At 50.9% G+C, this 23,743-nt stretch overlaps 2 protein-coding genes across 2 annotated transcripts; both read left to right on the top strand.

Annotated features, from left to right (window-relative positions):
• The first annotated feature begins 1,765 nt into the window (after positions 1 to 1,765).
• On the top strand, positions 1,766 to 3,823 carry N7471_012432 (cytochrome P450). Its single transcript, XM_057285151.1, has 5 exons — positions 1,766 to 1,948; positions 2,012 to 2,222; positions 2,284 to 2,556; positions 2,619 to 2,984; positions 3,045 to 3,823. Exons 1-5 carry the CDS (start codon positions 1,874 to 1,876, stop codon positions 3,695 to 3,697), a joined length of 1,578 nt encoding a protein of 525 aa, XP_057131417.1. The 5' UTR covers positions 1,766 to 1,873; the 3' UTR covers positions 3,698 to 3,823.
• Positions 3,824 to 4,677: 854 nt separating this feature from the next.
• Positions 4,678 to 23,397, top strand: N7471_012433 (HC-toxin synthetase; the record flags this gene model as incomplete). Its single annotated transcript, XM_057285152.1, has 4 exons — positions 4,678 to 5,109; positions 5,170 to 8,430; positions 8,491 to 16,386; positions 16,459 to 23,397. 4 exons carry the CDS (start codon positions 4,678 to 4,680, stop codon positions 23,395 to 23,397), a joined length of 18,528 nt encoding a protein of 6,175 aa, XP_057131418.1.
• Between the last annotated feature and the right edge of the window lie 346 nt (positions 23,398 to 23,743).

Below are 23,743 nucleotides of genomic sequence, written 5' to 3' on the forward strand. Positions count from 1 at the left end.
CACTCATTATATAATAAGAATTGAATATCATATCTAATGATTCCTCTCTACGTCCTTAATTGGAGTTTTCTTTCTCTGTTGAGGAAGCCTATCATTTGCCATGAACAAAATCTAGCAATTGCTCTCATAGTCTACGAGTAACCTTTGTTATTGTGGTTGTCCTGTACAAATGTTGCTGAGATATCCTGGGATATATTTGATAGCTAGAACATCAACATGATTATCATATAAATTCAAATATATATTTCTATGTCTTCAAAACTACAATGCGGAATAAACGGTTCGAAGTATACATACACACCACCATATATTTAAGAATACGGCCATCGTTGTTCACCAACGTACATTCAACAAATTAACACACGTAAGTATGTACGTATTTGCTGTCAAAGCTGATCTACTTTAACCATTCTCCTCTGACTACGACTCACACTTCTGAATGCGGTGAATAGTCCGCCCGTCTGACAGTTTTCTTGCCATTAGCCATTATCGCCCACAAGGCTAAAGACACTATAGGTACGAAAAGTCAGGATCAGACAGGTGGCGAAATTCAGTCAGACCCGCAATCCTCCTCGACGTTTTCCACCTAGAGCTTACGCCCGTACCGTGCTCTGGATGGACTTTAACCGAGACATCGGCAATGTATGATCAAACGGGTTGGCTAGTGGGTGGAGATGAGCAAATTATCGAGAGAAATTTCCTAATTGTCATGAGACTTGATCAATTTTCGCTCTCAGCTTCCAAATACCAGCCCCTATAGGATGGAAATAGTTCCATCTGGCCTCCAGCGCCCCGTCTTGGGGAGACGCCATGTACTGCACTAGATGGTCCAGCCTTACAGGAGAAGGTATGCCTCCCAATCAACATAGTTGGATTGGTCGGCTTCGTGAGCTGAGAAACACTGCCTCGTATAGTTTGATTCAAGGTGACATCGGCCAAGATGATGCTAACGTTCTACCCCGTGGCGACAGGGGCTGATTTGATTATATGCGGCATATTCCACATGGCATGGCGTGACCCAATCCAGAAAGTGGATAGGATCCATGCTGACACGGGTTGAGATGAATAATTTTGCTAAAATATGCAGCTAGTTCGACAGCTGGTAAGAAGGTACTCATTTTGATAATGTATTTTGGCACGGAAGCGGCGCGGCCAAGCACTGTTAGGCCCGGGCAGAGATTGTGGGTGCTTAGTGCTGATTTTATATATCCGTGCGCACTTTAATTGGATTCCAAGGGTAATATCCATCTGCAGCTGGAGTTAAATGTGTTTGTCTCACATTGAGAGCTGCCCAGGTGGTGGTATTGTCTGCCTCGTAACCTCGGACCTGGTCTCTCAAGGTCGATACGCCGGTACTGTATGCATGTAATACTATTTATACTAGTAGTACGTATGTATGTAAATACAGAATTCAAATAACCTAACAGAAATTATATAGTTATATATTTTAACATGATAATTAGAAAATGGTATATTACCAATGTATAGTTATAGGGCCGTTTATTAGTTATTCTATACCACAATGTACATTACGTACTAGATGTAATTTTGGGATACCCATATATATTTCGTATCGTGGTATTTCCATATAATATGTACACTGTTTCAAAACCGATAATACACCTGTGACAAATGATACCACGAGAGATATGGATACGTTCTTCCCTATACTCCATCCTTGCAAACCGACGGTCAGACCATTGCACGTGGAGAAAGGAGAACGTGGTAGACCGCACTTCAAACTGGCCTGCATGCTGTATGCATGAACTAAGTAGAAGTCCGGGGGCATGCGTCTTTCCTGTTTGTCTTTCTTTAAGTCTTTGAAGAGCAACGGAACTACTCTCTCAATAGTGCTTCAGTACCTGGGCTCACGATGATAGTTCCTCAATGGATGTTCCCCCTCGCCGTCCGGACGTTGGTCTTGGGGTTGGTGGGATTGATACTTCATGTACGGAACCCTCAATTTCATGCCTGTGCAGTTTTGGCTGGCTCTTGCTGATTTGTAGCATAGGTCGTGGTCCTGTTGACCTATCGAATCTTCTTTCATCCTCTCGCAAAGTACCCAGGACCATGGCTGGCAAAGATCAGCAATCTTTACGGCGGTTATCATTCCTGGCGAGGTGATCTGCACGTGGATATGTGGAGATGCCATGAGAAATACGGTGATTTTGTGCGATACGGTCCCAACAGCTTGTTGGCAAACACGGCCAAGGGACTCCATGGTATGCCTTTCTCCCTTTGTACAACGTCAGAGTGACTTGCTAATGAATGAGTGTTATGTAGATATTTACGGTCATGGCAAGAACTTCCAAAAGTCCCAGAAATACGCTGCCATGGTTCATCGGGCACCCAACACGTTGACAGTCATTGATAAGAAAAAGCATGGCAAAAAAAGAAGAGTCATCAGTCAGGCCTTCTCGGATAATACGCTCAAGTCGTACGAAGGAGTGATTCTTGAGCAGGTTCAGAACCTGTGTGACGCTTTGCGAGAGGGTAGTGATGGCAAACCAGTTCCAGTTGGTTCTTGGTCACCCCCGAAAGATACCGCTCATCTCAGTGTGTCTCCTGGTCTTGTTTTGGCTCTTGCTTAAGTTCATGGACTAACCAGAATCTTGTAGGCGATTACTTCACTTTCGATGTAATGAGCAACGTTATCTTTGGAGTCCCATGGTCCACTCAGCGGGATCCAAAATATCGGTTTGTTCCGGATGTCATCGAGAAATCCAATGTTCGCGTTGGTGCATTGGCTCAGGCTCCTGAACTGGCTCTCTTCCGACTCGACAAGTATTTGTTCCCAGAGGCTATCCGGGCTCGTGACAGATTCATCCATTTTGTGGAGGAAATGCTACGCCAGGGAATCCAAGTAGCGACCAAGACGGGCAAAGGGGCATTTTCAATCTTGAGCAAAGCGATCGACCCAGAAACAGGCCTCCCCCTTCGCATGAAGGAGCTGGCAGGCGAGAGTGCCACCCTAATCGTTGCCGGTAAGAATTCGAAAAGCACAAGAATTTTATTAGGTTCCTAACTGGATTATTTGGAAATAGGCACTGATACAACCTCGACTGCTGTGGCGGCTTGTTTATTCTATCTGTCCCATCATCCCAGTGCGCTGGAAAGGGCCACTCGTGAAGTCCGCAGCGCATTCGAATCTCCAGATTTGATTGGCATGGGCCCAAAAATGCACCAGTGTGTCTTCCTGCGTGCCTGTATTGAAGAAAGCATGCGCTTGTCCCCATCTGCAGCCAGCTCGCTGTGGCGAGAGGTGATAGACACAGGTGCAGAGGTTGACGGTGAATACCTTCCACCTGGCGTGGATGTAGGAACCTGCATCTACAGCATCCACCATAATCCTACCTACTATCCCCAGCCCTTCACTTTCCGTCCCGAGCGATGGATTCCGAAGGAAGCTCCCCTTATCCAGAGCGACGTCGAGCTCGCCCGATCTGCCTTCAACCCCTTCTCCATCGGACCTCGTAGTTGCATTGGAAAAGGCCTAGCATACGTGGAATTGCATCTGGTTTTGTCGCATGTGCTCTGGGCCTTTGATCTGCATCTAGCACCCGGGGAGCTGGGTCACGTTGGTGAAGGCAAGGTGGATGCTCCTTTTGGACGGCATCGAGTGAATGAATTCCAGCTTTGGGATCATTTGACTTGTGCCAAACATGGACCGTTTTTGGAATTCAAGCCCCGGATCTAGGCGTTGGTAGAGGGAGGCAAAAATTATATATCCATTGAATTGATGGACGTTGGAGAATGGAGGACGAAGCTTAGCAGAAAATATGTTGTAATTTGATCGAATATATATATCTACAACACAGAATAAGTTGATTCGCGAACATACAATTATCCTGAAGCTGTGATCTTAATTATAAAACCATCACAACCAATCTATGCCGTTAAGATCAAGCCTATGCTAATTCCTCGAGATCAGTGCTCCTCGACTTCGGTATAATCTCGGAACCTTGGAAACTAGAGGGGATTAGGTAATGAATTCAGGCTGACCTCGGGAAGCCCTAAAAGATCCATAATCGTGCCCAAACCCCTGCAGGTGGACCTCGGGACTCAGTTGCGTCTGATGTAAGCTGTTAAATCAATTTAACTAACTAGCTTTTGCCCTGTATGAGCCTGGCCCATATAGACCGCAGTTATCTACATACCGCTAATACGTCGCGCATACTGCATGTATTTACTATGTACCTAGTTAGTACGCACATGTACGTGGGTATGTATGTACAATGTTTCCATACCCGTTTCCATACCAGGTGCCGTACCGGTTTTCGTACACACACTAGTAGTACCAATATCTGTACAAGTACCCGTACCATGACGGTTACAACGAGCCTGGCACTCCATCGTACCATCTCGTGGGGATTTTATGTGGCTTGTTCAGTTCAGAAGCAGCTAACCTAATCCTGATAATGCAAAGCAACCTTGGAATTGGAACTAAAAAAAAAGTATAGCGGTCCGAGCGCTCGAGGATGGTAGCTTGGATGGTCAAGGGACTATGAGGCAAGAGAGATACGGGTAGAAGGACTACAGAGCTCATTTGACGCTTATTAGATTGACGCTTATTAGATACGTCTTTTGCCTTAGACGTGTTTGACTCCCGAAGGTGAAGCTAAGCAGAAAAGAACTTGCGCATTGTAAATCTCAATCTACATCGCAAAATCAGCCATCATGAGCAATCAAAATCAATTGCCAGAGGTTGTCTGCAAGTTTCCTGCGCTCCGATCTGAAGAAAACGAAATAGGATCGACGAACGAGGGGGAACAAGTCTCCATTGAATTGCCAACGACCGAATTCCAGTCATGGCTACACGACTTCAGTCGCGAGCAGAACATTCCTGTGTCAAGCATCTTCATTGCCGTATGGGGCCTAATTTTGAAGACATTCACGGGAAATGGAGCCATCTGCGCGGTATCTATGCTTGGCAATGCACAGCCTGATCTGGTGACCACTGTGGTAGATGAGGAAGCCACTCTAATAGAGTTGCTTCGGTCAGTCGCAGATGGGACAAGAAGCATCGAAGACCACACAGCGGAGCTGCCCTGCAATACAGCCATCTGCTTCACCAGTGAAACAGAGGATATTACCAGGAACCTAAAAGAAGTAAGTTAAGCATAGATATCTGCGAACAAATTCCGAGAACTGACGATCTGTGGATATTAGTTCGAAGTATCCCTGCTAGTAGTGGATGGAGCAACCGGGATCGACATGACTCTCATGTATCAAACAAATCACCTCGCACCATCACACGCAAACCACGTTGCACAAACCGCCGGTCAGTTGTTGAAGGAATTCCAGCTTGACACCAGCCGAAAAATCTCGCAAATCAACCTCTTGCACCCCGAAACTGAGAAGCAGTTACAAACTTGGGGCAGTCACTCCCCGGCAGTGGTTGATCATTGTGTAGGCCAACTCTTTGAGAAGACAGTGCGGCAGAATCCACTAAATGAGGCAGTCTGTACAGCTGAGGAGCTTCTCACGTACCAGGAGCTGGATCGCCTCAGTGGACGATTGGCCGTTCACCTGCAGAGTCTGGGAGTAGGACCGGAGGCTGTAGTAATTTTATGCTTCCCCAAATCTGCCTGGGCCGTCGTAGCCATGATGGCTGTCATTCGCGCAGGGGGTGCCATCTTGTTTCTGGATCCATCACACCCCACTGCCCGACACCGTGAAATTGCGGATCAAGTCACAACGCAATGGATGCTCACCGCACCGGGCCATGCTGCCCAGATGGAATGGCTTGAGGGTGCGGTTCTGTCTATTGATCGTGCCTTTGTGGACTCTCTGGGGCCGATTCCCCAGGGAATGGTGCTAGCATCAACCGCTATATCCTCAAACACGTTGTACATCATCTTCACCTCGGGCAGCACTGGCAAGCCTAAAGGATGTGTAATTGAACACCAACAGTTCTTGACTGGGTCTCGTGCACAGCAGAAAGCATCTGGAATGGATTCCAATGATCGAGTGTTGCAACTGGCCTCGTTCACCTTTGATGTCAGTATCCTCGAAATTCTCACCTCGCTCATATCGGGGGCCTGTGTCTGTATCCCAGACGACCGACAGCGGTCGCAGGGACCAGCGTCTTGCATTCAACAGTTTGGCATTACCTGGGCCTTCCTCACGCCATCTTTGGTGAAGTCCATGCATCCAGAGCAGGTACCGACACTAAAGTTCCTTGTGTTGGGAGGTGAAGCTGTCTTGGAAGAAAATATCCAGGTCTGGGCGCCGCACGTGCGACTGGCCAACGGATATGGACCAACAGAATGCTCCATCGCTGCAACGGCAAATGTTGGATTGTCCCTCAGCACTAATCCCATGAATATCGGATACCCCTTGGGTGGCTGCTGTTGGATTGTAAAGCCTGATGACCACGATAGTCTCGTTCCAATTGGAGCTCCCGGAGAGCTGCTCATCCAGGGTCCCATTGTCGCGCGAGGATACTTCAATGAGCCTGAAAAGACCCAAGCTGTCTTCCTCGACTCGGCCAAGTGGGTTCGTGCCGATCGTACACCCTCGTCGCGCATCTACAAGACCGGTGACTTAGCTCGATTCAACGCAAATGGCACAATCCACTTCATGGGCCGAAAAGATAGCCAGGTGAAGCTGCGTGGCCTACGAATTGAGTTGGGTGAGATTGAACACCGCATCACCGCTCACCCACTGGTTAGCCAAGTATCTGTCGTACTCGCGAAGGATGGCCCCTGTCAGGCCAAACTCACCGCTGTGGTCTCCTTGAACGAGCTGCAAAACCCAGCATCAAATTTTGAGTTGCTCACCGGAGACAAATACAACTCTGCCAGAGAACAGCTGGAAGCTGTCGCTAAGTCAGTCTCAGAGCAGCTGCCCAGTTATATGTTGCCGACCGTCTGGGCGCCAGTTTGGTCTATCCCTTTGACCGTCTCTGGAAAGCAAAATGGAGTGGCAGTTCGCCAATGGGTGCAGGACATGTCACTCGACACATACAACGACCTAATCGGAAAGGGTGGTCACCTTGAGCGGGTCAGCCCATCAAATGACCGAGAGCGTGAAGTTGAAGCGCTGTGCTGCGAAATTCTGGGCTCCCTCCAGCCGGAGGAGGTGTGGCTGAATAAGTCCTTTATCCAGAACGGGGGTGACTCCATCAAGGCGACACAGCTCCTCGACAGATTACGTCGCCAGGGAGTTGCTGTTTCATTCGAGGATGTGATGCAAAGCGCAACTTTGATTGAACTGGTTCAGCGTATTGAGAGCCAAGCTCCAATTGATCCTCCTCCCCATCAGGTGGTCCGTACATATTCACCTTCCTTGGATCAGGAAAGACTTTCGCGAGTTGGCGTCGACATCAACTCGGTAGAGGATGTGTATCCGCTGTCCCCTGTGCAGCGAGGAATCCTCCTGAGTCAACAACAGAACCCAGAAAGCTACCAGCTGCGTATCACCTGCCAGGTATTGTCCTCACCAGGAGGTAGGGTTGACCAAAATCGCTTGCTGGATGCTTGGCAACAAGTTACTGCCCGGCACCCTGCGCTGCGGACCATTATGATCGAGACTGAGACCGAAGATGGCTTGTTCGACCAGCTGGTCCTGCACGACAGCAATGCGAGTGTTTTAGAATGGACGCAGAAAAGCGAGAAGGCCTTTTGGCAAGCACAGGAGGATTTCACTAGGACAGACACTGCGCTGCAACCGCCAGTGGTTTTCATAGTCTCCGCCACAGATGATGGCAAGCACTTCGTCACGATCGACATCAGCCACGCCCTCGTTGATGGAGTCTCCATCTTGATCTTGTTTCGAGACCTCTGTCTTGCATATGATGGCAATCTCACAAAAGGTCGTACAATTAAATACTCTTCGTATATCGACTATATCCAACAGCTGCCGGTGGAGTCTTCATTGCAATACTGGACGAAGCACTTGGAAGATGCAATCCCCTGCCACATCCCCACTCTCAACGATGACCTCTCTGTTGAGGGTCAGCCAGGCGAGCTGAAAATGGACATCCAAGGCATAGATGCGCTATATGAACTTTGTGCCGCGATGAACTTCACGCCGGCCACTGTTTTCCAAGCTGCGTGGGCCCTGGTGCTCCAGGCCTATACGGGGCAGGATGATGTCTGCTTTGGCTATCTCACTGCAGGCCGCGAGATGCCTGTGGCTGAGATCAGTGAGGCAGTCGGTGTTTTTATTAACATGATGGTCTATCACGCGCAGCTCTCCCCCGAGACTACGATCGCTTCGCTTGCGAAGGAAACCCAGCAGGGCTTTTTGGGAGGCCTTCCCCATCAACATTGTTCGGTCGCTGAAATTCAACATGCTTTGGGGCTTTCAAAGCCGCTATTCAACACCATCATGTCGCTACAGAGCGCCTTAGGGGAGGATATATTCGGCGGAGAGGCTGATGGGAATGTAGGTTTCAGGGTCGTGGGTGAATTGGACCCAACAGAGGTAAGTCCCGGGAGAGATTGTCCCCATTTCCTGATCCACTGACATGCTGACTGGGTGTAGTATGATGTCTCGGTCAATATATTTGTCTCCAAAGAACGAGTTTCTCTGACTCTTCGACATTACCGGGCGGCTCTCAGCGACGCCATGGCTGAGAACGTCCTGGCGACCTTTTGCCGGGCCATCCACGTCGTTGTTCATAGACACACATCCATGCTACGCGATTTGGACATGATGAGTGACCGCGATCAATCTCATATTGCACACTGGAATAATCACCAATGGGCCGACCTTCATGCCTGTGTTCATGACTTGATTTCCGACCAAGCACTCGCTCGCCCTCAGGCAGTCGCTATCGACGCCTGGGATGGCAGCTTTACTTATCAAGAGCTCGATTCCATCACCAGTGCTCTTGCTCAAATTTTGATTGAAAAGGGTGTCAAACCAGAGTCTCTGGTGCCCATTGGGTTTTCTAAATCCCGTTGGACGGTCATCGCCCAGTTGGCTACGTTGAAAGCGGGAGGAGCGTGCGTTGCCTTTGATCCGGAGCACCCCCGAAGCCGACGGGAGCAAATGGTTCAGCAATGTGATGCTACTATTTCCATCGTTGCAGAAGGCAACGAGTTGCTATTTGATGGACTGGTGCCGATTGTGATCGTTCTAGGGGCGAATACCGTTGGTACCCTGCTCCAGGGCCATGCCGCTTCCACCCTTCCTTCGGCCGCACCTGCAGTCTCGCCCTCCAATCCTGCCTTTGTTGTTTTCACATCTGGCAGTACTGGTAAGCCAAAGGGAATTGTCCTAGAGCACCATGCAATCTGTAGCAGTGCGAAAGCCCACGGTCCCGCCATGAATTATGGCCCGGATGCCCGAGTCCTGCAGTTTGCCTCGTACACATTCGATGTCAGCATCGGTGAGACCTTCACTTGTTTGATGAGTGGTGGCACGCTTTGCATTCCCAGCGAGGATGAACGGATGAATGATTTGGCCGGAGTCATCAACAGGATGAACGCCAAAGTTGTATACCTCACACCCTCCGTGGTGAGTCTGCTACACCCATCACAGGTCCCAGGAGTCCATACCCTGGCGCTGGGAGGTGAAGCCGTGCGAGAGAATAATATCACCACCTGGGCCGAGCACACCAACCTAGTGAACATCTACGGCCCAGCTGAATGTTCTGTGTGGTCGACAGGGTTGCAAGGGGTGCCAAAGTCCGCATCTGCGCGTAATATCGGCTATGGTCTTGGTGCCAGGATGTGGATCACCAATGTTGAAGATCCAAGTAGACTGTGTTCAGTCGGTGCTGTCGGCGAGCTTTTAATCGAAGGACCAATTGTTGCTCGAGGATACCTGAAAGACGATGCCAAAACACGCGCTGTGTTTATTCCACCCCCTGAATGGTGGTCAAAGTACCAACCCTCGGAATGTGGCCATGACTTCAAAATCTATCGCACTGGTGATCTTGCCAGGTACAACTCTGACGGCTCCATTCATTCTATTGGTCGTCGGGACCATCAAGTGAAGCTACACGGGCAACGCGTGGAAATGGGCGAGATCGACCGGACATTGCTGATGCACGAGAAAGTTCAGAATGCCCTAGCCATAGTGCCCACCAACGGCAGACTGGCAGGTAAACTGGTAGCAGTGCTGAGCTGTAATGACGAAGTTCATGCTCTCAGTAAGGCTGGAATCGAGTTGCGAGGGGATTCCACGGTAGATATATCACCTGTGCGAGACTGGCTCGTCACGAGACTGCCTACCTACATGATCCCCTCCACTTGGCTTGTTGTGCAGTCCATCCCTGTCACCAAAAATGGAAAGTCTGATCGTCCATCCGTGGTTGCCTGGGTGGAGAACTTGCAGCAGGTTGATGACCACGTCACACCAAGTTGTACCTCCAATGACCCTGATAATAGTCCGATGAGCCAAATGGAGACAGATGTCAGGGAGGTGATTAGCTCCGTACTTAATATTCCACTGCTGGAAACTTCTATGAACCGCAGTTTCATGGCTTTGGGGGGAGATTCAATTACTGCAATGCAGACCTCCTCCCGATCTCGAGCACGTGGCATCCGGTGTGCAGTCAAGAGCATTCTTAAGAGCAAATCAATCCGTCAGATCGCCACCGAAGCGACCATTCTCGCCAATCCTGTTGGGTTAACGAAGAGTGACGGTCAGGCTTTCCGTCTCCTACCAAGTCTGCTACCATCTGACCTCGATGAATGGGTCAAACGATTGGGTTACACAGGACTGTCCGACATTGAAGATGCCTATCCCTGCTGCCCAATGCAGGAAGGTATCCTGATCAGTCAAGCGCAGACTCCTGAGACTTACAAATTCTCGGCTGTCTGTGCTATCCGGGGGGTAGACACAAAGCCATTGGAGATGAACAGGCTCCACATGGCATGGAGTCGTGTCGTCGCGAGCCATCCTGTCTTGCGCACCTTCTTCGTTGAGGGACTATCACAAGAAGCCATGTACAGTCAAATAGTACTCCGAGAACATACCCCCCGAGTTGAGAGCGCCAAGAGCCTGGATAGTCTGTTGCGTTATCATCAAGAACACCCCGTCGACTACAACGAGTCCGTCCCCCCGCACCGTATGACTGTCTTTGAGGACGAAGACGCACTTTACTTCAACTTGGAGATAAGCCATACTTTGATTGACGGTGCATCAATGCCCCTCTTGCTGGGGGATATCAGAGCGGCCTACGATAGTGAGATCCCCCCTGGGCCTCTCTTTAGTGAATATATCGCCTTCTGGCAGCGACAGTCTCGGGAGACTACCACCACTTTTTGGACCAAATACCTGGATAATATGCAGCCGGCCATGTTCCCATCCCTGCTTGATAACATTGTTCCGGAAAAGGCGCTCCGCGTGGTCAACGTGCCAGTTATGGACCGAATGTTGTCTGACCTCAACACTTTCTGCAAAGACAATGAGTTGACCATTGCAAATGTGTTCCAAGCCGCCTGGGCCCTGGTTTTGCGAGCCTACACCAGAAATGTGGACGTGGTGTTTGGCTATCTGTCATCAGGGCGTGATGCTGACGGCCTCGATTTGGATCACGCCGTGGGTCCTTTCATCAATATGTTGCCCTGTCGGATCAAAGTCGATGACTCCTCCAGATTGATTGACGTGGTGAGAACAATCAACAATGACTTTTTAGACTCTCTGCCGCATCAACACACCTCGTTGGCAGAAGTTCAACATCATTTGCGACTCTCTGGAGAGCGTCTGTTCAATACCACCCTTTCACTGCAACGATCCATGGTGGAATCCGATGAAAGGAGCAGTAGCATTGCTGTCGAGTATCTGGGTGGTGCGGATCCAACCGAGTATGACTTGGGCGTGAGTATCACGGTGGGAGACGCCGCCATTGATGTCGATATCAATTACTGGACAAGTTTCATGTCAGATGAGAAGGCTAGCATGTTGGCTTCAACATTTAAGACAATTCTCACTAGCCTGCTGGCCTCACCAAACAACGAAATCCGAGACTTGGACTTGATTGGTGACCAGCAACACCAATACGTGATGGCGCTCAATGACAATGGAAAGGTTCCAGAGACCGTCGAAGGCTGCATCCACGATGAAGTTCATCGACAAGCTCTGGCCCATCCATCCGCACCCGCTGTCGAGTCTTGGGACGCTTCGTTCACGTATGCGCAGTTGGATCAATTGTCCAACAAGTTAGCGACCAAGCTTGCCGCTATCGGGGTTGGGCCTGAACATGTGGTGGCCCTCTGCTTTGACAAATCTGCATGGGCTGTCGTGGCGATGCTGGCAGTCCTCAAGGCCGGTGGTGCATATACCTCAATGGGCCCGTCTCATCCTAGGTCGCATCTAGCACAAGTTATCCTAGCTACCAAAAGTCTTGTCGTTCTGGCAGGATCAAAAGCGTACGGAAGCTTGGTGGGAGACCTGGTGGATCATATCATCATCGTTGAGCCTTCTCTGTTCCCGTCACTTCCTGATCATGATTCAGGAATCATTCAGAAAGCCTCTCCAAATAGTGCTGCGATGATCAACTTCACCTCGGGCAGTTCGGGGAAACCCAAGGGTATTGTGGTCCGCCACAGCGGTGTCCGCTCAATGATAGCCCACAACGAGGACATGGGCATTGATCGATCCACTCGTGTTCTCCAATTCTCCGCGTACACCTTTGATACCAGCAACGGGGAGATTTTCTTCACCCTGTGTGTTGGAGGATGTGTTTGCGTTCCATCGGAGGACGACCGGGTCACTGATCTGGCTGGGGCAGTCACACGATTAAGGGTCAGCTATGCATTCCTGACTCCCTCGCTGGTCATTTCCCTCTCACCAGAGACGCTTCCCACATTGAAGACATTGGTCCTTATTGGTGAAGCTGTTCCCACTGATCTTCCACGCAAATGGCAAGCCCACGTTCGTGTGCTCAACAGTTACGGCCCGGCTGAATGCACAGTGATGTCCTCTTTTGCAGTGTTGGAGGATGGAGGGCCAGTGTCCAGTATTGGACGAGGTCATGGATGCCTGTTCTGGGTCACTGATCCCGACGACAGCCATAGACTGGTCCCTGTCGGCTGCGCTGGGGAGCTGCTTATCGAAGGGCCCATTGTCACTCGCGGCTACCTGGATCCGAAGCTGACCTCAAAGGCATTCATTCCTCCTCCGTCATGGCGCGGAGACACGTCTAGTGGATCGCGACTTTACAGAACAGGAGATCTTGTTAGGATTCTTCCTGATGGAAACATGCTGTTCCTAGGTAGAGCTGATGGGCAGATCAAACTGAACGGACAGCGTATTTCCACATGGGCAATCGAGGAGGATATCAGTCGCCACTCGCTAGTCCATCAGACGGCTCTTGTCGTACCTAGCCAGGGACCCTGCAAGAAGAAACTTGTTGCACTGGTAGCTTTTGAGAATGAATTTTCCACACAGGATGTTGTTACCGAAGGGGTTGTACCTTTCAGTGGCGATGCCAACAAGGATCAAGCCATCCACCAGATCGCCTCCATTCGGGATCGTCTCGCAGAAGTTTTCCCCAGTTATATGATGCCATCCGTCTGGCTGCTGTGCTCTAGCCTTCCTTTGACCGCATCACGAAAGCTGGACCGGCTTACGGTCAAGGGCTGGGCGGAGAGTATGGATCATCAAACATATTTCAATGCACTGGCAGAGAAGGAGGAAGAAATTTATCTCGCTGAGAATGGTATTCCCACATCCAATGCGGCGGAGCTTTTGCAGGGGATTGTCGGTCGTGTTTTGAATCTGCCGCTGAGCCAAGTGTCTCTTCAGCGATCCTTCTTCAATCTTGGCGGTGACTCGATTACAGCCATGCAACTGGTGGTGACGTGTCGTAATGAGGGCCTAAAGCTGCTATTCAAAGATGTTATGCGCAGTACTAGCATTGGGGCCCTGGCTGACTGTGTGCAGATGGTCGATCACATCAATGTCTACCACCACAGAGACCAGTTGGACACGCCGTTTGACCTGACTCCCATCCAGCAATTCTATTTCCAGAGCATATCCCAAGGAAGCCATGAAGCAGCAGCAAATCAATTCAATCAGAGTTTCCTTTTCCGCTTGACGTCAGACGTTCCCGTGGAGCAGTTGAGGGATGCGGTTGATAAGGTTGTCCAACGTCACTCGATGTTACGAGCACGATTCCGACAGTCACACAACTCACAATGGAAGCAAATATTGATCGGTCATTCCCCTCTGGCGTATCGATTCAGGCAACACGCGGTGGAGGTAGAACAAGAGGCACTCGATTTGGCACTGCATGCGCAGGAAGAACTCGATATCCAGAACGGCCCTGTCTTCGGTGTGGAGCACTTTTCGATTCCGGGTCAGAGTCCGCTATTCTTCCTGGTAGCCCACCATCTGGTCATTGATTTGGTGTCGTGGCGCATCATCTTCCAAGAACTCCAAGACTCGATTGCTGGGGAGATCTCCCAAGCACCCGCTCCTCCATTCTCCTTCCAGCAATGGCAGCAACTGCAGACGGAATATGCCGCTGAGAATCTGCCGCCGAGCAAAGCTCTACCCTACACAATCCCCAGGGCAGACTATGTTTACTGGGGCATGGAAGATGTTCCCAACTTTACCGGCGACACCACCCAAATCTCTGCCGTATTAGGACCGCGGGAGAGTGAAGCTTTACTGACCGGTTGTCACGATGCAATGAGAACAGAGCCACTTGATATTCTCATTTCAGCTCTCTTTGCCTCCTTTACGGAAACCTTCCAACGAGCTCCACCTGCCATCTTCAATGAAGGCCATGGCCGTCAACCATGGACCAGTGACATCGACCTCTCCGACTCGGTGGGTTGGTTTACCGCTGTTTTCCCTTTCTTCCTATCTGGGCTAGAACCAAATACACCCAATAGGGAGATTGCTCGTGGTGTCAAGGATCAGAGGCGCACTCTCCCTGCCAACGGATGGTCCTACTTCACCTCAAGGTATTTGAACGAGGACGGTGTGAAGGCCTTCATCGACCACATGCCCGTGGAAATTGTCTTCAATTATCTCGGATTATATCAGGGGTTGGAACGTGCAGAAGGCATTTTCCAGCTGGTACCGTTCAACAAGGGCGATGTGGGGTCTGCGGTGCGCCGTTACGCCCTGTTTGAGATCAATGTCTACGTGATCAATGGATCTACCCATATCACATTCACGTTTAATCGTCATATGAAGCACGTGGACCGTATACACAAGTGGCTCGAGAACTACACGGCATCTTTGAAAGATATTTCCCAGAGTCTCGCTGCGACAGACTTCACTCTTACCAAGAGTGACTATCCTCTACTCGACATCTCATATCCAGATTTGGATAAGTTGCAGAACTCTAGGATACCTCAGCTTGAACTGACATTCGATGATATCGAGGATCTATATCCATGCTCTCCGTTGCAAACAGGTATCTTGCTCAGTCAACTGCGCCTTGAGGATGCATATCTCTACCATGCCATCATGCGGATGGACTCTTGCGCCGGTGTTTCTCTAAATGCGAAGCAACTAGCTTCAGCCTGGCAGCAAGTTGTCGATCGTCACACAATTCTACGTACTGTGTTCCTGAAAGGAATCACACAGCGGCCATTTGACCAAATGGTTCTCCGCAGCCACCGTGCTGTAACTCCGATCCTGACTGCGCAGTCAAACGGCGAGGCGCTAGACCTTCTCAAGCGTTATGAGCCGCTGGTACCATCAATCACCGAACCGCCTCATCGCTTGGTCGTGGTGCAATGTGCAGAAGGCCCTGTCTATTTCCGGCTTGACATGAGTCATGCTCTTTTGGATGGAACTGCAATGTCGGTACTTATCAACGACCTCGCATCGGCCTACAGCAATCAGCTCTCCGCCTCACCGGCTATTCCCTACAGTGATTATATTGCATACATACAATCTCAGCCAGCGGCAGATGGTCTAGAGTTCTGGTCAGACCATCTGGCGGATGTCAAACCGTGCCATTTCCCCTCTCTGCTAGTGTCCAGCGAAGTGGAACCGGAGATGAGAACTATCGATGTCACGGTGCCTGACCACTGGGAGGTGCGTGCGTTCTGCCAGGAGAATAATATCACGCTGGCCAATGTGATCCGCTTAGCATGGTCCCTGGTCCTTGCCGCGTATACCGGGGAAGAGCACGTCTGCTTTGGCTACCTCACAGCCGGCAGAGAGGTTCCCTTGCCAGGTGTGGAAAGCGCCGTCGGTCCTTTTATCAACATGCTCGTTTGTGCGACAGACCTTGGGCAAATCAGCAAGAAGTCAGTCGCCACGGAGTTGCAAGACCTACACGATGAATATCTCAAGATGCTTCCGAATCAACACGTCGGTTTGGCGGAGATCCAGCACGCGCTAGGTGTGACAGGCCAGTCATTGTTCAACACAGTTGTGAGCTTTCAGCGTCGTGATGTTGGAATGCTGGTGCTGGACGATCTGCAGCTGACATATCTCGATGGACTCGATCCCACAGAGGTAAGCTTAAGAATATTTCCCGTTCGGCGCGTTGTGAATTAATGGATAACTAATACTATATATTTCTCTTAGTACGATATCAGTGTCAATGTCGCCGATACCGACCACGGTTTCACGGTTGATCTGGGGTATCTGACTTCACGGCTTTCCCCGGAATATGCAACCCATGTCGCAGTCGCTCTCTCCACTGCGCTTTCATCCATTGTTTCCGGTCCTTCATCCACGGTAGGGTCGGTGGAAATTTTCGGTGTCGCGGCCCAGAAACAAGTCTTGGAGTGGAATTCCTCTATGCCTCCGATTGTGGATGACTCTCTGCATTCCCTCTTCCAGCGAAATGCTAGTGAATGTCCAGATGCACCAGCCATTGCTTCCTGGGATGAACATATGACCTATGCGCAGTTGGACAAGAAGTCATCCCAGCTCGCTCATCTCCTCGTCAACATGGGCGTCGGCCCCGAGGACCTCGTTCCAATTTGCTTTGACAAGTCAGCTTGGGCAATAGTTTCCATGCTTGCTGTGCTTAAAGCGGGGGCAGGCTTTGTGCCTTTGGACCCCTCCAGCCCAGCCAGCAGACTGGAACTAATCATACAACAGACAACTTCGACGTTGGTGTTGGCTTCCCAGGAAAAGCTGGCTTTGGTAGTCGATCTGGTGCCCAAGGCGCTAGTGGTTTCCGCGCGTGCCAGCATCTGGGATGATGAGAGCTCTGACGCATTGAATGGCCTGGTTTCACCCCTGAGTGTCGCATATGTCCTGTTCACCTCTGGCAGCACCGGAACTCCAAAGGGTGTTGTGATGGAGCACGCGGCGGTAAGTACCAGTGTCATCCACCATGGGCAAGAAATCGGATGCAGCGCTGCCACGCGAATGTTCCAGTTTGCAGCATTCACCTTCGATGCGTGCATTCTGGAGATTTTCACGACTCTGGCCTATGGCGGGTGTATCTGTCTCCCGTCTGATGCCGAGCGAATGAGTGATATTGCAGGCTCCATGACCAGACTGAATGCCAATACCTCCTTCCTGACTCCCTCTGTTGTTCGCCTTCTCCGACCGGAGCAAGTGCCAACTTTGAAAACACTTATTCTTGGAGGAGAGGCACTGCATGAAGACAACATCCAAGCCTGGGCAGATAGTCTGCGTCTCATGAACGGCTACGGGCCAACTGAAACCTGTGTCTTCTGTGTCATGAAAACCTTCGCAGCCAAAAATGACCGCTGCGACATCCTCGGTCGTGCTGTGAGCTCTGTGGCTTGGATCACTCGTCCAAACAATCATGAGCAGTTGGCTCCTGTTGGAGCCATTGGCGAGCTTTTGGTGCAAGGAGGCACATTGGCTCGAGGCTACCTCCACGACCAAGCAAAAACCGACCAAGTCTTCATTGCGAATCCGGCTTTCTGTCCGACGACGGATAATTCCATTCAGCGATTTTACAAGACTGGGGATTTGGTCCGCTATAACATTGATGGAACCATCACATACTTGGGCCGCAGAGACACGCAAATTAAGCTCCGTGGTCAACGAATTGAGCTCTCTGAGATCGAACATCAAATCAACCGTCATTTGGCGTCGAGCACCCAAATTGCGGTCGAGGTTGTGGTCCCTCATGGAGACCAAGAGCAAGCCGTTCTGGCTGTCTTCGTCTTCAAGCCAGTCAGGCTGGCAGGCAGCGAGCTCCTTGGAGAAGTCACCGCAGACACACGAGCCTGGGCATTGGCTCTCAAGGCTCAGCTCGCTCGGGTTCTTCCGCCATACATGCAACCATCTCTCTATGTTCCTACCAACTGGATGCCAACAACGTCCGCACAGAAGCTTGACCGGAAGTCACTTCGCGACGCGGTGGCCAAGCTCAGCGACGGTCAGTTGAAGGGTTATTCTCTTCGCGAAGACGGTCGCCGGGTGCCTAATACTGTTTCCGAGAAGAGAGTGCAGGAACTCTGGCATCGTATCCTGAAGATTTCCATGGACGAAATCCGATCAGAGGACAACTTCTTTCAGATGGGCGGAGATTCCATTGCAGCCATGAAAATGGCCGCTACTTCAGAGGAGGACTTCCCCATCACCGTCATGGATATCTTCCAGTATCCCGTGCTGTCTGAGTTGGCCGCCGTGATGGCTGCCAAAGGGTTCGCTGACGGCCACGATCGTCTCTTTTTGGAGCCATTTGAACTACTGGGTAACGTTTCAGAGATTTCTGGAATCGTCGACGACATTAGCCATCAATATCCCATCCCGACCGAGTCAATCGAAGACATCTACCCGTCTAGTCCTCTTCAGGAGGGTATGATGGCGCTTTCCATGCTGAACCCCAAGTCGTACATCCTGCGACGAGTTCTCCGCCTTGGTCCTACTCTGGACGTTGCTCGATTCCAATCTGCCTGGGAACTAGCTGCCCAGAAGAACCCCATATTGCGCACGCGCTTTGTGCCGACTCCAAATTCCGGGTTTGTGCAGGTAGTGGTGAAAGGCAGTATTGACTGGAGGAGGGCGGCGGATCTGGATCAGTACCTGGAGCAGGACCTGGCCGAAGGAATGGTTTATGGGGCTCCACCGGTGCGGTATGGTCTCACAGAGGACGGTTACTTCATCTGGACCGCACATCACGCCGTGTACGATGGCTGGTCGCTGCCGTTGATCCTCAATCAGGTCCAGTCCGCCTATGAGCACGGCCATTGCCCCGATTCCACCCCATTCAATACCTTCATCAAACATCTGCAGACCACCAATGCTCAATCGACCCAATCATTCTGGACAGAGCAACTGTCCGGTCCCCGTCCGTCAACATTCCCCGAGCTGCCTTCGCCGTCGTACCGACCTTCTGTTCGGGGCAAGGTGCAGCACGAAATCCCCGTCCCACACCTTGTAGACTCCACCATCCTCAAAACCACCATATTGCGAGCTGCCTGGGGCTTACTTCTTTCCCGGTATGCAGATAGTGACAATATCGTATTCGGCATGACCCTCTCTGGCCGCAACGGCCCAGTGTCTGGTATTGATGCCATGATCGGTCCCACCATCACAACAGTGCCTGTGCGGATGAAAATCGCACCAGCACTCACCATCAGTGAGTTCCTTGGCCAGATCCAGCAACAGTCGACGGATATGATCTCTCATGAACATTTCGGCTTGCAAAATATTGCTGGCATCAGCTCGGACTGTGCCCGTGGAATCGAATTCCAGAATCTATTCGTCATCCAACCAGTGTCAGACGCCACTGAGACTGGGGATCTACTGCCTGGTGTAGAAGAGATTGAGCTGCCCCTGGAGGACTTCGACAGCTATCCCCTGGTAGTTGAATGCTTCGTCGCCGACGACAAAATCACCATTGAGACCCGCCATGATGAAAATGTTCTCTCGGCCTGGCAGGTGAAGACTATTATGCACCATTTCGAACACATCCTGGAACAAATCACCCAAACGAAGAGTCAGGAAGCGCAGGTAGCCTCTGTCGAGCTCTTCGGTGCTCACGATCTCCAGCAGATCATTCAGTGGAATGAGCAGTATCCGGAAACTGTCGAGTCAACTGTACCAGTAATCTTCGCCGAGCAGGTCTCACGACAACCAGAGGCCTTGGCTGTTGATGCTTGGGACGGCCGTCTGACATACGGTGAACTTGACCACCTTTCGACGACCCTTGCTCGCCATCTTGTCTCCTTAGGAGTTGTTCCAGAGGCTCTCGTGCCTCTGTGCTTTGACAAGTCGCGATGGGCTGTTGTCGCACAGATGGCTGTCATGAAAGCCGGTGGTGCTTGCGTCAATCTTGATCCTGCCCACCCCCAATCTCGTCTAGAAACTATTGTTAAAGATGCCCAGGCTACAGTCCTTCTCACAAACCCTCGCCATGCTCATGTCCTCGGAACTTCGGCCGTGTTGCAGAAGGCGATCGTGACAGAGGACTTCATTTCGAATCTAAAGGGCCTGACGCACGAGTTGCCAACTATCAGCCCTCGAAATGCCGCGTATGTGCTTTTCACTTCGGGAAGCACTGGTAAACCTAAGGGTATCGTCATTGAGCACGGCTCGCTCTGCTCAAGCTCCAAAGCCCATGGAACACGCTGGGGGATTGGCCCCGGGACTCGACTGCTGCAATTCGCTGCGTATACATTTGATGTGAGCTGTGCAGATATCTTCACCACATTGCAAAGGGGTGGCTGTATCTGTGTACCGTCGGAGGAGCAACGTCTCAATGATCTGTCTGGGGCAATCAACAGCTTTCAGTGCAACTGGGGCTTTTTGACTCCCACCATTGCTGCTTTACTCCCGGCAGATAATCTCCCGTCACTGAAAACTCTGGTTCTCGGTGGTGAGGCTTCCACACGCGATACCATTGCCAAGTGGCACAAGGTGCTCGATCTCATTGTCTGCTACGGTCCCGCAGAATGCTCGGTATACTGCTCTGGTGCTCCTCCAGCCATCGCGAGCAGTGACCCTGCAAACCTGGGTGCAGCCATTGGATCCCTCTATTGGATCGCTCATCCGCAGGATTCCAACCGCCTGACACCCCTGGGCTGTGTTGGAGAACTACTTCTGCAAGGCCCAACGGTCGCCCGAGGCTATCTTCATGATGCCGAAAAGACGGCTCAGGCATTCGTCTCGAACCCTGTTTGGGCACCCCTTCCAGGTTCTCGATTCTATCGCACGGGTGATCTGGTCCGCTACAATGAAGATGGCACGATCCGCTTTGTGGGTCGTAAAGACACACAAGTCAAGGTCCGTGGCCAGCGCGTGGAACTCGGTGAAATCGAGCATGCGATTCGTCTTGCAATGCCCACTCTCGCCCACGCGACCGTAGATGCGGTGCAAGATCCTAGTCGTCCCCGGCAGATTGTGGTGGCTTTCTTGCATTATAGCAATCGCAGTGGCCCTGTCGAGGTCAAGGACATGTCTGTCAAACTCCAAGCAGACTTTGTCACCCTGCAACAGACCCTCGGTCAATATCTCCCATCGTACATGATCCCATCCATGTTCATCCCCCTCTCCCGCGTGCCTTTGACGATGAATGGCAAGGCCGATCGCCGACAATTACGCGAACTGGCGACATCCCTCTCCCAAGAGGATAGCCTAGCCTTTTCGCTAGCCAATATGGTGAAGCAGGAGCCGACCACGCCGGTGGAAGTGCAGCTCCGTGCATTATGGGCCAAGGTCTTGCAGGTTGAAGAGCACACCCTGGGCAAGAATGATCATTTCCTCCGGTCTGGTGGAGATTCCATCCTCGCGATGAAGCTCACGAGTCATGCGCGATCTGCAGGCTTCAACTTGACTGTCCAGGATATCTTCCAAACTCCAGTTCTCGAGGAGATGGCGGCTCTCGTTTCCCAAAAGTCACTGCAAGTGCTGGCGCCACAGTCCACTGTACCTTATACTCCTTTCTCTCTCGTCGGTGACATTTCCCTCTCCAATTTGCTTCCCAGTATGGCGCTCTCCGCCAGTACACACCCGGACAACATTGCGGACGTTCTCCCCGCGTCGGATTTCCAAGCCTCCGCAATTGCGCACTCAATGATGAAAACCCATGGCTTGGTGAATTACCTCTTCCTCGATGGCGAAGGCGAGGTTCCATGGGACCTACCATTTATTCAGGAAGCATGGACCCTCTTCCTCAAAACTCACCAAATCCTCCGGACTGTATTTGTCGCCCACGGAGACCGCTTCTACCAGGTGGTACTCAAAGACATTGTGGAACCTATCGGGTGGTATCAGGTGGAAGAGGATATCGAACCGTTCTCCCTCCTTTTATGCAAAGAAGATGTCGACAAGGACCTGGCCCTGGGGAGTCCATTGACCCATTTGACTGTTGTCAGTAACCAAAAGCACCATCGACTCATTCTCCGAGTTTCTCATGCCCAATATGATGGTGTCTGTCTACCGCGCATCTGGCGGAGTTTCCAAGAAGTCCTCTCCAGTCGCACACCTGCGCCGGAGGTTCCATTCTCCCACTTCATCGCCAATATCCATCCTGATAGCCATGACTCCCAAACATACTGGCGGGATGTATTGTCAAATTCTACCATGACCACTATTGTTGCGCAATCCAAACCGCAATATCGGAATGTGTACGACCTGCACCTGACCCGGACAATCCCCCTTACCTCCCAGTCCGGCTCTGGAATTACTTTCGCAACCATTTTGAAGACTGCCTGGGCTCTCGTCCTTTCTTCGTTGTCCGACAGCACCGACGTTGTATTTGGCCATGTCGTTTCAGGTCGGAATATCCCTCAACTCGATATCGAGCAGGTGATTGGTCCTTGTCTCAACATTCTCCCTACCCGTGTCATGATCGACCCGAGTGCGACAGTGAATGATCTCCTGAAGGCTGTGCAGGCTCAGCATACCGCTCACATGGCTCACGAGTCGCTGGGCACGCGCGAGATTGTTCGAAGGTGTAGCCCGTGGCAACCTTCTACTCGCATGAGCAGTATCGTGCAGCATCAAAACATTGACCAAGATGCGACGGTGACGCTCAACAATCAGAATTATTTGGTTGCTGATTTCTGTCCCGCAGCGGATGAGGCGGACGTTGCCATTAAGACGACCCCCCTTGACAACAACCAGATTGAGGTCCTTCTCATCACCTCATCGCGCTCGGTTGGGGAATCCATGGCAGCGGCGCTTTTGGATCATCTTTGCAACACCATTCAGGCTATCTGTGACTACACAGATGCGCAAGTTGGGGTCTCGCAATTGCTCCATTCTGAGGCCGTCCTTCCCTTGCCGAGTCCAGGGGTCTCCAATGGGGTGCATGAAGACTCTGCTGTCGGTCGCATCGACGCAATTCCATCATTGGATGCAGAAAGGCTTTCTTCTATTTATGCTAGCTGGCGGGAGGTTCTGGGTCAACCTGAATTACCGTTGGACTTGGAATCCGACTTCTTCGCCATCGGTGGTGATCTGGTCTCGATCGCGTTGTTGACCGCCTTCTGGCAGCGCCAGGGATACCAAGTTGCTGTCGAGGATCTCTGGGATCATTCGCAAGTCCGTGGAATGCTGGATATCTTGATTCAGGCACGTCTCTGATTCTGGTTTTCTGAGATATTTTGGTAGTGTGTCTGTTTTTGCTTCGTTCTTCCCGTATACGGCGTTCACTTGGTGTTAAACGGCCATCTTTACTATTTCTGTCACAAAATATCTGTATTATCTTGTTTATTCCTAAGTTCCTAAGTTCAATATACGTTCTATTTTCCACGCCTGTTTTGTGCTCTCTCCAATTGGTCAATATGACCTAACAGATGACATCTCTATAGATACATGTAGAGATATACATCGGAGAAAGCTGCCGAGCTGAACACCACAACCACAACCACATCAATTTCAAAAATTTCACTCTACACACTTATGATTGAGTAAATGTCGAGACCGATAT

The sequence above is a fragment of the Penicillium samsonianum genome (assembly GCF_028829775.1).
Source record: "Penicillium samsonianum strain IBT 33392 chromosome Unknown utg000007l_segment0_segment0, whole genome shotgun sequence".
Lineage (NCBI taxonomy): Eukaryota > Fungi > Ascomycota > Eurotiomycetes > Eurotiales > Aspergillaceae > Penicillium > Penicillium samsonianum.

What these genes read in the sequence shown, in the direction of transcription:
- N7471_012432 (XM_057285151.1), top strand. Translation starts at nt 1,874, where the DNA reads ATGATAGTTCCTCAATGGATGTTCCCCCTCGCCGTCCGGACGTTGGTC. An exon ending in TGGTGGGATTGATACTTCAT is followed by an intron (nt 1,949 to 2,011) that starts GTACGGAACCCT and finishes TTTGTAGCATAG; the next exon opens with GTCGTGGTCCTGTTGACCTA. An exon ending in TGCCACCCTAATCGTTGCCG is followed by an intron (nt 2,985 to 3,044) that starts GTAAGAATTCGA and finishes ATTTGGAAATAG; the next exon opens with GCACTGATACAACCTCGACT.